The sequence below is a fragment of the Numenius arquata genome, chromosome 5 (assembly GCF_964106895.1).
Source record: "Numenius arquata chromosome 5, bNumArq3.hap1.1, whole genome shotgun sequence".
NCBI classification, from domain to species: Eukaryota; Metazoa; Chordata; class Aves; order Charadriiformes; family Scolopacidae; genus Numenius; species Numenius arquata.
In genome coordinates, this window is record NC_133580.1 from 13,310,610 (window position 1) to 13,324,931 (window position 14,322).

Sequence of the window (14,322 nt, forward strand, 5' to 3'; positions counted from 1 at the left end):
CTACCACATCACTTTAGAAGGCAGTTTATCAGCCAAGACCATGTGTTAATAGGGCCCAGAAGAACAAAGTTATTAGGGCTGTGATAGGGAGCTAACACTCAACATTTTTTAGAGAGGTGGGTGGAGGAAACAGTGAAAACCACTTAAAAGTGAACATTTGCTCAAATTGCTACAAAAATATAGTGATTGCCACTAACACCTGCTGTTCGGTTTATGGACTCAGTTTGCTCAACTACAAGACATCATTCCAAAGGCAGGCTGCTTAGGAGTTTGTTAGTTTAAATCTGTTTTTTTATGTCTCCAAAACAAGTATTGTATCACTTGTATTTTTCCTCCACTACTAAAAAATATCCATGAGTCATTTCAACACCAGAAATGGTATAAATTCAGCACAGGAAATAATGCTCTCCATAGCTCCTGCACATTTATTAGGTGTCTTTCTTTTCATTAGTTTGAATAACTTGCCAAATAATAATAATAATAAAAATGTTCTGTTTTCTCCTTTTCACTTGTAAAGAAATGCAACTCTGGGAAAGTACAGTCTCTCTTTCTCCTTCCCCCACCAGTAATACAGAGCCTTCTAGTCTTTTGGAGGAGATATTTGAACGGTTGACACAGACCACTACACATAAAGCAGCAAATTTGCTGCGCATGATGTGAATAATTACTGCATTATAGTTTTGGGTTTTAGGGCAACTGTTGACTTAAGCAAAATAAGCCTGCAGTCCAGCTGCAGATCCAAGTTTTCATAAGTTTTCTTGTGTTTCCCCCTCCAGTGCTGTCTCCCTTAACAGTGACCCTTTTCAGACTTTTCAAGGTACAAAACCTTTACCAAATCCTCGAGCTCAGTCCTGCACACTCTGCTTTCACACATTTGGCTGATCTGAGCTTCTCCCTCGCTAAATATTTTCCACTGGCCTGAAAACAAAAATACAAAGGAGACAGATACCGACTTAGAAAAGGGCACAGGGAACTTTGAAGACATTTACAAGCAGTCTCCAGACCAACTGATTCACAGTGGTCAAAGAGAGAATGTCCAATCCTCCCATGGAAAATATTCAAAGTATCTTACAATCACGTAACATATTCCATGCAAAATAACTTTGTTAAAAATAATAAACAAGGACCAGAATATTATTCCTTTCTTTAATTAAGTAGTACTGCAAGTTGACTCTATTTATTCAACCATTTATGAGGTTGGATACTTTCCTATATGACAGAAATGAAAATTTAACTCTGATAGTAAACCAAAGTATTTAAAAGTTGGGAAGAAACAAGTCTAAGTGTTTCATTCACTATGAACTGTGCTTACTGTGTGAACTGTGTGTAATACAAACTGTGTTTTCTGGATACGAATATTTCTATACATTTTTGATAATGTTAATAGAAATGCCTGCTCTCCTGGTAACTAGAATACTACATTACAGATAACAATGATGAGCTTACAGAAGGCTGACAGCAAAAAATTAGGAAACTTTTTACATGAAAAGGTGTCTGCTTCTCACTGAGCCTGTATTATCAAGAATATAATATTTCTGGGAAAAATACTTCCTTGTCTAATTTGAGACCTCAGAAAAAATGACAAGTTGTAATGCAAAAGAACTGGGAATTAAAAATCTGTATACCTTAATTCAACTATCAAATTAAGTTCATATCCCAAAGTAGGTTAAATACAAAAAAAGAAATTAAATTAAGATGATAAGAGGATTACATGTCCTTTCAAAAGACAGATTTTAATAATGGAGACATTGTTAAGAACATAGGAAAGGCTTCTTTCAAATATAACATATATGTATGTAGAAGAACTCCTTTAATCATCTCTGAATTTTTTCCCTTTCCCCTTCTAAAAAATTGGAGTAACTTGACATGTTATTTAAATAAATCCAAGTTGGGATGCTTTGCTGACATCAGTCGTATTTCAGACTTATAGCATTATAGGCAGAAAACAGCCTATTTTGTATTTTATCAAAATGCAGGAGACTGATAGAGAATGGGCATGAACTACTGTTATATGTATCTATATTTTAAATTGCTGTATTATGATTATTTAAATCTAAACTTATAAAATATTGGACCCATGTAAGGGAGGAAAAATTGGTACATTTGTTTGACTGTGTTGAGTAAAAGAATGATTATATGGAGAATAAATACCTGGAGAGGTCAGACTTTTACTTACTAGGGGTTGTCCTTGTTATCTGCTTGAAGTAAGGAAGTTCTTCAAATTCTCTCTTGGACACTTTTTCAACATAGAAGTGGCGCAGAATCCCTTCAGCAAAGAAATGAGAAGTGCACGTTACTGGAAATGTGCCTGTTCTAAACCTGGGTGTTCTAAACCTGACTGTATGTAGAATTACTGCCATGTCAAGTCAACTTGTGAAATAACCTTTACTAATTGCATGGATTTTCAGCCTATTCTTTTTTATTCTTATTGCCATCCCCCTGGTTTTTTGCTACTCTCCTGTAAATTCTGCTGTGGATTTATGATTGCAGAGAGTTTGTGAGGGGTGTGAGACTTAGGTAATTCTTCTCCAACATAGCTGAACCTCTCCTTAGTAGGAGTAAATGTAAGATTACAACAGAAGCCAAAATCCCAGTGTTTTGGAGAAAAACAGTATCATTTTGCAGTCAGATACCACTTTGCCTCTCATGAGCTATCAGGCAACATCAGTGTCAAAACATAACAAGGTTTTGTGGCTTCTTGAACACACTTAGTAGTTATTTACCATCTAATACTCTGTGACTTCTTTTCTGCTTGTACTTTGTGCTTTAAAGCTGATTCTAGAGATGTATTATTTCCATGGAAAGGACTGCATTATATGAGAATTTCCTATGAGGATCAGATGCTTTTTGCTTAAAGTAAATTAAGTAGACAGGATTTTTAGGAGGCTGGAGATAATTTTTAGTATACTAAAAGTTTTGGATTTGCAAAAGTGCTTGAGCTTCTGAATGCTTTTCTATTTTTTTGTTTTAAATTTTACCAGTCTAGTAAAAGATGTTGTTTGCATCCTTAACACATTTTTTGCCCGTGTTCTAGACCGTCATGGATGTAGCATCATTAAGGCAGTCAGGGAAGACTGATTTCAATGGAAAACTTTTTGGTCCATCCTAAATCAGAACTTCCAGGCGCTTGGTTCAAACCCAGCTACCCATTTCTCTGCAGTAAATTACACAGGGTGTTACTGACAACCTGTCCGTCATCGTGCTTTGGCTCACAATGAAGGTTAGGAGTTTGCAGAACTAGAGCTTTGTGTGTTATTAATGGTTTTTGTACAACAAAACTTGAGTATGTTGGAAGTGGCTGTAACAGCAATATCCTAAATAGCCAGAAAAACAGCAGTCTCAAGATGCTTTGAAATTTGTAATTTTTCCTGGTATTTTAATGTAAAATGACACACTGTTTAAAGAAAGAACTTGCTCAACTCACCTTTTCTAATTGTCCACACATGTATTTCTATTTGAGGTGGCTTTTCAGTCTCTACTGCAATTTTTCTGATGGTTTCTCCTTCCTCTGTGAAAACGGATTCATAGACGGGAAACGTCTCTTTCCCACAGAAGTAATCATTGTTATCAAAGGTTTGACTTGGCACTTCTTCTGTTTAAAAAAAGCCCAAAACACGTACTACAGTTGTAATCAAGTCCTCCAGAACTTACTTGGCATCGATAGCCAAGCAAGTTTAGTTTAAAAGTAGAATTTTCACTTGTATGGCCACTCAAATCCACCTCCAGCTATGTCCCAGGCATTTAAAAGTGTCCTATTCTGCTAGATTCTGATGGCCTGTCTATGGTGGCAAGACAGTATTTGTATTTACAATCCAGTTTCAAAAGGAAATGAGCTGTGTGAAACCAAGTGATCTGTGAGACTCCTCACAATTTTTGAACCTGTTGTCCACTTCTCAAGCATATTCAAAATAATGGTAGAAGTCTCAGAGGTAATAAAATAACTAAATGAAAATTGGTGGTTGGACAGAGTGAAGGGACCCAAATAAATGCTTTGCTGAGGAAAAGGGCAGGTAGAACCTACCAGATTTGCATTTTGCTCGGCAGCAGCCAGCTGGTCAGTGCAAGCCTGTGCTAGCCACAGTGCACATTATCTCCTGCCCACTGGTAAAGCTGTAGAGCATATAAGTAGAAATTGTAATTATTCTGTTGGTAATTAGAAGTTGGACAAAAATCTAAGAGAGATGATGGAACTCAGAAACTGGGAGTGCTGTTTGTGGAAAAAACTAATAATTAACACATCTCCACACATACAGGACAGACTGCAGGAAGAGCTTTCTTCAAAATTGGCACACAGAATCTCAAGTGAAAAGACAGTAGCTTTCTTTTTGCTATTAAATTTTCTATTGAAGCTTGTTAGCTAGGTTTTGCTGTCTGTAGTCAGCAAAAATGAGCCAAATAAAAGCTGGGATCTCTGATTCACAAGTATCCAAAAGGATCTAGATAAACACCTCCTGTCTGCCTACTCCCACTGCATCTAGCTTTTTCCCAGTAAGCAAGGCTAGCAAGAGGAAGTGGGAAGTGGGCATTCTGTCAAGGATTTCTGTGTATGACTAAACAACTCATTTCCTCAGAGCATTTCCACCCAATCCATCACCAAACATAGAAATGGGCCATACAGATTAGAAAAGAAGTTTAAAGGTACAGAAGGGAACTGGACACTCCTTTACCCTTTGTATCATACGCAACAGGGCTGGCCATTTGGCAGACCATCAGCAGATTCATATTAGCAGATTTTTCACTAGTTGTAGGCATTGATTTTAGTAAGTAATGTCCACATAAGTTTAATCATTAGTGCAGCATAGACACAATGCTAAATTTAGTATTTATTTTAAGGACTAAGTTACATAACTGACACCAATCAATATATAATCAGGGGTTTTGAATCCTTCTGGTACATTTTAAAAAGCAGAAATGGTATTATCTCCATGCAAACTTCACAAGCAAGAAACACAAACAAGAAAATTAAGGTTCTGTGGGCCCTGCAGTAGGGGAAGAATAGGAGAGACTTTTGACAGCAACGAACTTTCTGTGTACGTTTCTGTAAGATTCTCTTTGGAAATGAGTGTCAGGAAGTCATGCTAACGGTAGAGAGAATGGCAGTGACTGATCAGAACATACGTGCCCCAGGCAGCCAGACCCCCATTTGAGGAACAGCAGTGAACAGCAGAGTTGGCCAGGCAGCTCCGCCTGTCTCACGTGTAGATCTCCCCACACACATTAGAGCAATGGGCTATTAGAGCAATGGGCTATTGCTATTTTCATTAGATCTTATTGTGACCAGAAGGCTTGAGCCAAGCCCCTTAACATGCACAGCAAAAAGATGGTCTGTGATCAACTTAGTTTTACCTGGACAGACTTTACAGCATTTTCCTTCTACTTTCTGAGGGTATTTGCAGGGATACTGTTCTGGACAATGAATTTTCTTACATTCTTGTTTGGTGATGTTGCAGGTGCACAACACACACTCTACGATTCCAAAGGCCCGGAGATTAGGATGCCAAGATTCACCATGTGAGTAAGTTTTGCCATTTGAAACACAAACTACGAAAGAAGAGAAAAGGAAGAAAAAGTACAACTGGAAAAGGTATGTTCACTGGCTACCTCTCTATGAATATTCATTTGATTCATGCACATTTGTTTAAAGCAGTGTCTCTCTATATAATTTGTTAGTGTCTCTGGCCCATTTCTCTGCTTGTTAACTATAACTGGGAGTTTCAGTACCTAAAATGAGTCTGAGCTGTGATCACCGTTTTCTGAGCAGTTTTGCCTTGATTCCAACTCAGCTGACACCGGTGGCCACCACTATTTTGAGGAGAACAGTGAAGGTGTCTGAGTCAAGTATTTCACTAGCTCTCCAGTGCACGCATTTCAGTTGTGCATCATCAACCAGTTTATAAAATTCAATCCTCCTTCCCCTCCTAATCTCTGTCCAGACACAGGGCACAGCCTGATACATTGGCTGTGGCTTCTAGAGTTGAATCTGCAGATGGCAGGATTATGACATTTGCTACTGAGTCATCTGCACAACTTTTCTTACCATGAGCTGAACATGATTTTTGCAGTGAGAGCCATGCTATCAGCAGGATGGATTAGAGCCACCTGGGCCTTTTATTTGCATCAGAGTTCCTGATACACAACACACAGAACAAAGCAAGGGAATGTTGCAAAATGAAGTTTAATGTCCTTTCTGGAAATATATATATGTCTATAGGTCTGTAAAGACATTTGGCTTTTGGAATCACAAGAAAATATTAACATGAGAGAATGCATTTGGGACTGAAATTTTATTCCAATAGCACCTAAGCACCTCAAAGTATTTATTCATCAGTGCCCTTGGGAGACAGAGAAATACAGCTGACACAAGGAGAGTGGAAAAATCCATGTCTGGTGGAAGCCAGTTTGGGTCAGCTGGCAGTTAATGGGAATTATATCACTTTACACTATGTTTGCATTTGTCCTATAAACCTTACTTCTTTCTTTTTAAATATTTTATAAACAGAAAGAAAAATGCAAACTAATCTTAACAAGGTGAAGGAAAGGGCACTGCCTGATTTCTAAAAGAAACTAACATGAAGCTGGGATATGTTGTAAATATTTCCAATTCTTCTAATATGGCATCATTTTTATTAATGTTTTTATTTGTAAAATATGTTCCTATTTTGCCTGTAACTTTCAAAAGCAATTTAATTTTTATCTGTAATCTGAAATTTACATCTAACTGGTAACAGATGTGACCAACTGGCTTATACTTTGCTGAGTTACTGAGATTTATGGGGAGTGTTTTTTGCAATGTATTGTCTTTCATGGAGTTATGCTATCATTTGGTTTATAATTTGCTACTTTTTAACTCTTTCTTAAGATATGTTTTTATTTTAGAGGTAGGAAACAGTTTTGTTTCTGAAATAAAAGCAAATAACGTGTTATCTGTGTACTAAAAACATGGGAGAAAAAACTATAAATGAGAAAACTGTAAGTACTCAGCTGCTCAGAAGGCTTCTTACGTGCTTAAATACTGTGTTATTAGTTACATTTATGCTTGTATGGATTTTTTTTCCCAGCTAGAGTTATCCAGACATAAATATTTTTTTATATGTCCAGCTTTATGGACATAAATATTCCATATTATATATTAATATATATAATATATATAATAATAATATATAATATTCCATATTAATATTCCAATACATGATGTGGTGTAGATACATATTCTCTCTGTTTTAAGGGTTTGTTTAGCACAGAATAGTTAAATAATTACTCTGAGGTAGCAGATGAAGCCTCCAGTAGAAGCCGAAATATGGCAAATAACTTCCAGTTTGCTGATGCTCTGTTTTTAGTGCTCTTCATGTTTAGAATGGTAAGTCTGTATCCATGCAACTGCACAGTATTTGCATGTCAGGAGAGCTGTTGTGTGTTTATTTTTTAAATTGTTGAAATGCGTCTCAAGGGGCATGTGCATTAATTTATAAAACACTTGCTAATTGCACAAGAACAAAAGAAAATACATGGTCAGCATTCCTGTTTCCATCATGGGGATCTCTCAGACACTCTCCAGGCAGTGAGTGTCTGAAGTTGCTGCAGTTACTATATACTGCATCCAGAAATATGCTATTCGTCTGTATGCTCTTTATTTGCTGAAACAAATCAGTTAGAAATTGCTTTGATGATGTCTTCATGTGTGAATTGGATGTCAAAGATATTGCACTGCATGGAGATTCCTGCTCCTAGATTCAGCATAAAACACTGGCATGATCTGAATGTTTTTTCGTGCTTGTTCAGGTGGATAATAAAGATCCTATGGCCAACATTCCTTCTGTTAGTTAATACCTTAAAAGATTAGTTGGCCCTAATGCAAGGGCTTTTAACTCTTTGTGGGTAGTTTCTAAGTTCATACTGACTGGTATTTGTGGATAGACGCTCTTCTGAACATGCATTTATACAGCTATTTCTTTTATGGCTTCTTAGGCCTGTTCCTGCAGACCTCCGTTTGCTGAGGTACACCCACTGTGGGAATTGACCATCCCACCCTTTTTATTGTACAAATATAATTCTTAGAGTGAGATTCATTGCATTCGTTAACTTTGCCTCTTTACAGCTCAGGCATCCTGTACAGTACATCCTAGTACAGGGTAGTTGCCTACTCTGCCTCTAGTATTAGTCATGGAGGAGGAAATGCACCCCTTGCATCCCACTGTCTCAGTCAACTAGCTTAAGATGAGGAAAGTTTTGATATTGTCTTCCTTGAGAATAATTTAGTAGGCCTTGAAGGCAGAAGAACTCTTGATACTATGGCAAAGCTTTATGGTCTGAGATTTGTGAGACAGTTTAAACATATGCAGCTTACAGCTAGTAAAGTTACAAAATATGACATAGCGTAAAGAAAATAAACCTGAATAAATTCCTACTGGACAAGTCACTGGTAAACAAGTTAGCAAGTCTAAAGGCATGAGGATGTTCTTTATGGCACAAAGCACTCACTTCCCTGGTAACCGCTCCATGTGTTCTCAGAATTATGAAGCGCAATGCCACAAAGTAATTCTGAGAGCAACACGACAGTGTGGTGCCTTTGCGGAATGAAATGCACTGTTGTATGTGTAGGCACAACTGATCTAAGTCAAGAGCTAATTTCGTACCTTTAATAGCTTATTGCTTTTTGCCTCCCTGATTTGCATTGGGTCTCTTGATACCAGTGTGAATTTCCAAGATTCTGCTGTATATTTTGAGAAGTCTTTTTGAGCTATAAGTGACTGATTCCTGACCTAGAGTAATCCTATAAGAAGTACTTGTCTTTACCTCGTCCGTGCTTATGCCTGTTGTTGATGACGATTTGTACTATTGTGCCTGAAGCTTGCTGGGGATCCGGTAGGACTCCACGGTTACTCCTGGCATTGGGAAATCGTGGAATGTTAACTACCTGCCTCGCAGAGCTGGGTGACAGGTCATAGTGGGAGCGATGGTATGAGTGTCTCTGTTTGGAGACAGAAAGAGCAGGTAAGTAAATGCCTCATTCCAATGAACATGAGAAAAGAGGCTGTACTAGAAGCTTAGCACCGGTAAAGTGTTGCCACTGTCATCAAACATCATTAAATGTAATGAATGGCACCATACTAAATAAAGGCCATTCAGGTTTTGCAGATAGTTAACATGGTAATGAAGTCATTTACACATATGCACTTGTAACTTATCTTACCAGACTGTGTATGTCATTGTAGGTGTCTATCTAAGTTGGTCATCTGAAGTCCCTAATCAAGCCAATGGACAAAGAGGCAATTTTAGAACAATCCTGTTGTGGATCTCTGCATCATGAGATGAATCACAACCCACAAGTGCCTATTTTGCTCCACGTGTTAAAAATGGTGTTCAGAGCTAGATATCTACTTACTGATGTCTACTCTACTTTAAGATTAGATGAGAAGAATCGTAAGCCTGTGTAGTTTTCCTCATCAAAATTGCTTTCTATTGGGGCTCCAGTGGCAGAGCATGTCCAGAATGACTGCCCAGCTTCTTGTTCACTTGCAGCTTTAAACTCTCATGCAAGGCCAGGGTTAGCCTTGCCCAGACTGAGCAGAACCTTACTAGAGAAGTCTTACTTTATTTGCAAAGGAGAGCAGTAGTAGTGGTAGTAGTGTGCAGTGTGTTTTCTAGAGCAAAAACACTGGTTATTTTCAGAGAATTCTCTTCCAAAATACCCATGGGCATGAAGGAATAGTGTATATTACAGCAGTTATTTTCTCACAAATCCAAAGATCTGCTGGTTCATCTATTTAGGTACTGCACCTAATGCTTACAAGCTCTTCATATTCTCTCCAAATGCTTTTATAAAAATAATCTGTTGAGGAGTAAGTTGTTAATGGATACTCTTAGCCCCAGAGCTAGGAGAGCCCCTAAAGTAAATATATACGTGTATATGTCAACTGGGAAGTGTTTGCAATTATGATTTAAAGTGAAGTCTGCACAGCAAACAAAATGTTGTAGAATTTTATTCTTATAGAACATATACAACAAAGACTAAATCCAGAGTCCAGAGGAGCTCATGGGAGTTTATAATTCAGAGTTATTCATGAATTCAGGTTGAGTTTATTAAGGAGGTTGCAGAAGTGGAAAAAACCTGTTTTAGGTTAGATTCACAGAACCCAGGATGAAGCAGTAGATATTCAGACCTGTTACCATCTTTTTTCCCCAATCTACTGGCATGCACAGCACAGCAGGAAAATATGTCTTTAAATTGTAGGTCACACTTACCGCTTCCCTGTTGGCTGGCTGCCGGAAGATATCTCCGTCAGAATGTTCCCATGATAGTTCTCCATCTCCTGTGCATGAAGCAGAGCAGTACCAGTTAGGGGAGTAATTGTGCAACACCTTGAGAGATACTTAGGGGAAAAGCCTCATCCAGCTTTACAGTTAAATTTAGGGAGGGGGTTGCATCAGTGTGTAGAAGTGTCAGTCTGTAGTCTGACTTTATTGTACTAGATTCTATAGAGACCAAAAGAAAGATCTCAGTAAATCACCTCAGGATGAAGATTTGCTATTAGATTTATGTGGCTTAATGATATGCTATGGGCAAGATCATTTCCAGCAACCGTTTGCTATGTGATCTCAGGCAAAGCTGAGGAGACATGACTTAGCTCACAGAGAAAGGCTAAATTGGGTGACCTTCCATCTCCTGTATGCTGAGGGAACCCACAAGCACAGCTACTTTTGCTCAACTGACATGTAACTTGACTGAGAATTGAATCCTGAATTACATTTTTGTAGTCAGCTCTGAAGTGTAGCCGTTAATAAATAACATTCTATTATATATATCAAGAAAAAGTAACCCATATTTTGTCCTGCAAATTTCCTGTAGCTGGTTGTTTTTTTCTTCTTATTTATACTTCATTTAATTAAAATTGCTAAGTCATGATTCACCCCCAGGTATGATTATAAACCAGGGAGGTGCTTTCATCTGTTTGTCAATGACAGACTGTTTCATAAATAGAAGCGATGGTGATGCTCAGTGCACGGCTCATTAGACACAAACCAGCAACTCTTCCAGGAAGCCAGGCACGTGCAATGAGTTATGGCAGGATGTATGAGAAGTTGGCCCACTAAGGCCAGACCCCATCTAAGCTCACAGGATTCCATACTTGCATGTAGAGAGTATGAAATGTTCAGCACTGCTTTTTTTTAATCAGCTAATCAAAGTACTACAGAATAAGCTCACAGCACTAAGGACCCTCATAACAAAGTAAGGACATTCTGACTTGTCTTTTAAAAGAGAAAAGGTTTTGCTAGAACACTTGCGATTTGTGCATGTGGTGCAGAAGTAATGAATACTTTTGAGAATCAATGTGAGGGACTTGGGGAGCCAAGCTCTGGTTCCTCACAGCCAAACCTGTGAGATAGAAGTTATTTTACTGCAAAGCTTTTCTACCCAGAGCAATGGCAGCTATTTCAATACATCATCTGAAGTCTTCATTTACCTCGTTATGGGGATGCAACTTGATCATCAGTGCATTCTCTCCTTGTTTCAATTTAGGAAAACAAAGGTATCCATGTTACCCTGCTGGAATCTGAGGTTTAATTTCCTAACCTGCATTGGATTCTAAGTACATGGGAAACTTGCAGATAGTGTCCTGAGTCACAGGGCCGGTGCACAGACAGGGGTCTGGCAGGGAAAGGAGTAAATTCAGAGCCTGTCCTGTGGTTGTACTTGAACTTACCTCTGCAAACTGGACAGCAGGACTCCGGAACAGAAACTGGGAAAGAGCAAGTTAATTTGGGACAAGTCTTCAACCCACAGTACACATTTCCTTCCTGCCAGTAAAACACAAAGAGAATTTAGAAGGAGCCATCGATTTGTCTGGTACTGTATATGCACTTTTTATGGACATGCTTAAATCTAGTATGTGCCGCTCTGGTATGCAAAAGCAGAATATTAGACCAATGAAAAGTCCAAATATTTTTTTTTAAAATTTGTTGTCGCACAGAGAAAGGTCCCTTTCTTTAAAAAAAACAGGGGGAAAAGGAAAGGGGTAAAAGTGTGTGGGGACAAGAACTGCAATTATTGTAGGCTGAAAATATACCTGACATGGTTAGTACTAAAATCACACAGTGTAAATTTCTGCCACTTCCTCCTCTCCCTCTGTTGTGTCTTACCATTGAACTGGAGGAATAGCTGAACAGTAACTGAAAGTCATAAAGCCTGTTCAGTACTTGGCCTGTTAAAGTTGTAATTAATGTAGAATATGATGATGATGTGATCAGAGAAAGTCCAGAGTTGCCAATACTTGATACTGAGGAGCTGGTTGTATTGAGAGGGATGTTTTGGTTCAGACACTGGCTCTGAAGAGTCACTGGGTGACTGCTCAAATATACTGGATTTGAATTGGTGACATCTCTGTGGCTCATTGCCAGTTTACAGAGCTGTCCGCTCCAAGCCTGTGGGGCTCTTTACTTATCAGCTCAGGCCAAATGAATTCAATTTCAATCAGTGGATTAGTGCTATATTTTCCAGTCAGGTTGAAGTCAAATATTCGATATATGCCAAGTAGCAATATTTTACCTGCTGCCTCTGCACTATAAGCTCACTTACAGCAGATGCTTGACAGGGTAAGCTTTGTCCACAGTGTTTGAGTAAGAGGTAGCCTGGCATTTACCAGGTGCTGCAGACTGGCTCTGAGCACTCTCATGAGTTTCAGCATTAATTCTCAATTCCCAGCCTTTGCCACGTATTGCTTATATTTCATGTATTGCTTATATGTCTTCTAGAAAGGAAAAATGAAGCATAGAGGGAGCAGGGCTCTGTCAAATCTCATGTTACTTACTGAGCAACTGCACTGGGCACACTGGTTTGCTTGCCTGTTTTGGAAAAGCCCCTCTGCCACAAACATTTCGCCATGATGGTAGGTGGTGCCATTGTATTCACAGGATTTCCCGGTGATTTTGCTGCTTACTGAGAAAAGGGAGTCTTCTGGAAGCAATGGGAAAGGAACACTTCATGCAAATGTTTTTGACAACTTGCAATATCACAAATACATGGGAGTAAAAGCTTCCCTTCTCCCTCATTTCTCTTTATTATAAAAGGACAAGTTTTGTCATGCTACAAAGTATAAGTGATGTTCTCATGCTGCTATTTTGCTGAACTTCAATGATTCACACTTTGAGTTGACTGTCCCAGTTAATCTTAGGATGTTGATGATCAACTGCAATGCCAGCATGGATGGCCATGTCTCATGCTGCTGTATCTTCTCTTCCTCTGCCTGCTGTAGCATTTCGTATTAGGCTAGGGAGATGCAGTTATGTGCCCACTTGTTATATTTACATGGCTTTTTCATGCTTTAATGTAGAAGGCATTAGGTCCCGTGTACACACAGAATCCCACTACTAATAGCACTGTTCTGGCATGGTTTCCCCCTTCTTAGTACTGGTATCATTTTATTAATGATTTATAGTGTTGCAGCCCATAGAAGACTTAGATGCAGGTTAGCACCTTGTGCCATAGGGCGTGCATGATGCCACTTCCATGCTATCCACAGGCACAAACCTTCTGGTAGAGGAGCAGTGATACTGATGATAGAACTGTGTCAAGAGAAAGCTATGTAATACACAAGTGTTTGGTTCCAACGGCCTTCACAATTCGTTGCTGCTGTTCTTTTCAAAATGGGTAAAACTTGTCAAAGGCAGACTACAAAAGCCACCCAAAAGCTGGTTTTTCTCTGTCGTGCATTTTAATGTCAGATGTGCAAACGAGTGCATTTTGTTTGCAGAACTCAGTGCATATGACATAGTGCACAAGATGTCAGTGTCAATTCACCCCTGAAGCTTCCTGTTTCAACCCAAGATCATATTGAGTTCTGCACCAAATGGGTTAAATTTTCTTCTAAGACATAAAGCTATCCATACTTTACATTAAAAAATGCCTTAGATTGGTTATTAGCAGTTGACAAACTGTGCAAAGGGATTATACTTTACCTATGAAATGTAAGTCGCTTAATACCCATTAGGCCGTGAATCTGGCACTACACATTTACATTCACATGAATTTAGCATCTCAGCATGGGAAGAGGCATTTTGAACAAGAGCTCTATGGAAGTAACAGTGGAGTGTTTGTTCTCTGGAGCCCGAATCACTGCAAATTTCTAGGAATGCAGCTGAAATTTCATTCAGTGGGTTTGGGCTTTCATGTAAAAGAAACCTGATCCGAAAATTCAGGTTTTGCTGTAGCCCCTTTCATTATCTATTAGATAAACCTGGGGAGATTTTTTTGTGAAACTGTGCCACCACAGAATACACATTTTTTAGCTGGAAGCTCAAGTAAAAGGACAGTTTTCTGCTGGTATG

The 14,322-nt window shown here is 38.7% G+C and overlaps 1 protein-coding gene across 6 annotated transcripts in view; it reads right to left on the minus strand.

Moving 5' to 3' along the window:
* Positions 1–787: 787 nt before the first annotated feature.
* Positions 788–14,322, minus strand: part of CHRDL1 (chordin like 1) — a 36,481-nt gene continuing 22,946 nt past the window's right edge. Inside the window, exons 4-12 of one of the 6 annotated variants that reach the window (XM_074147224.1) lie at positions 12,807–12,949; positions 11,703–11,796; positions 10,243–10,310; positions 8,794–8,968; positions 5,337–5,541; positions 4,658–4,668; positions 3,425–3,586; positions 2,177–2,266; positions 788–918 (exon numbers count right to left, since the gene is read on the minus strand). In XM_074147224.1, coding sequence (XP_074003325.1) covers positions 788–918; positions 2,177–2,266; positions 3,425–3,586; positions 4,658–4,668; positions 5,337–5,541; positions 8,794–8,968; positions 10,243–10,310; positions 11,703–11,796; positions 12,807–12,949 — 1,079 coding nt within the window. Of the gene's footprint in view, positions 919–2,176; positions 2,267–3,424; positions 3,593–4,657; positions 4,669–5,336; positions 5,542–8,793; positions 8,969–10,242; positions 10,311–11,702; positions 11,797–12,806; positions 12,953–14,322 lie in introns of all 6 variants that reach the window. The other 5 variants (XM_074147223.1, XM_074147226.1, XM_074147227.1 and 2 more) reach the window with 5 other exon arrangements.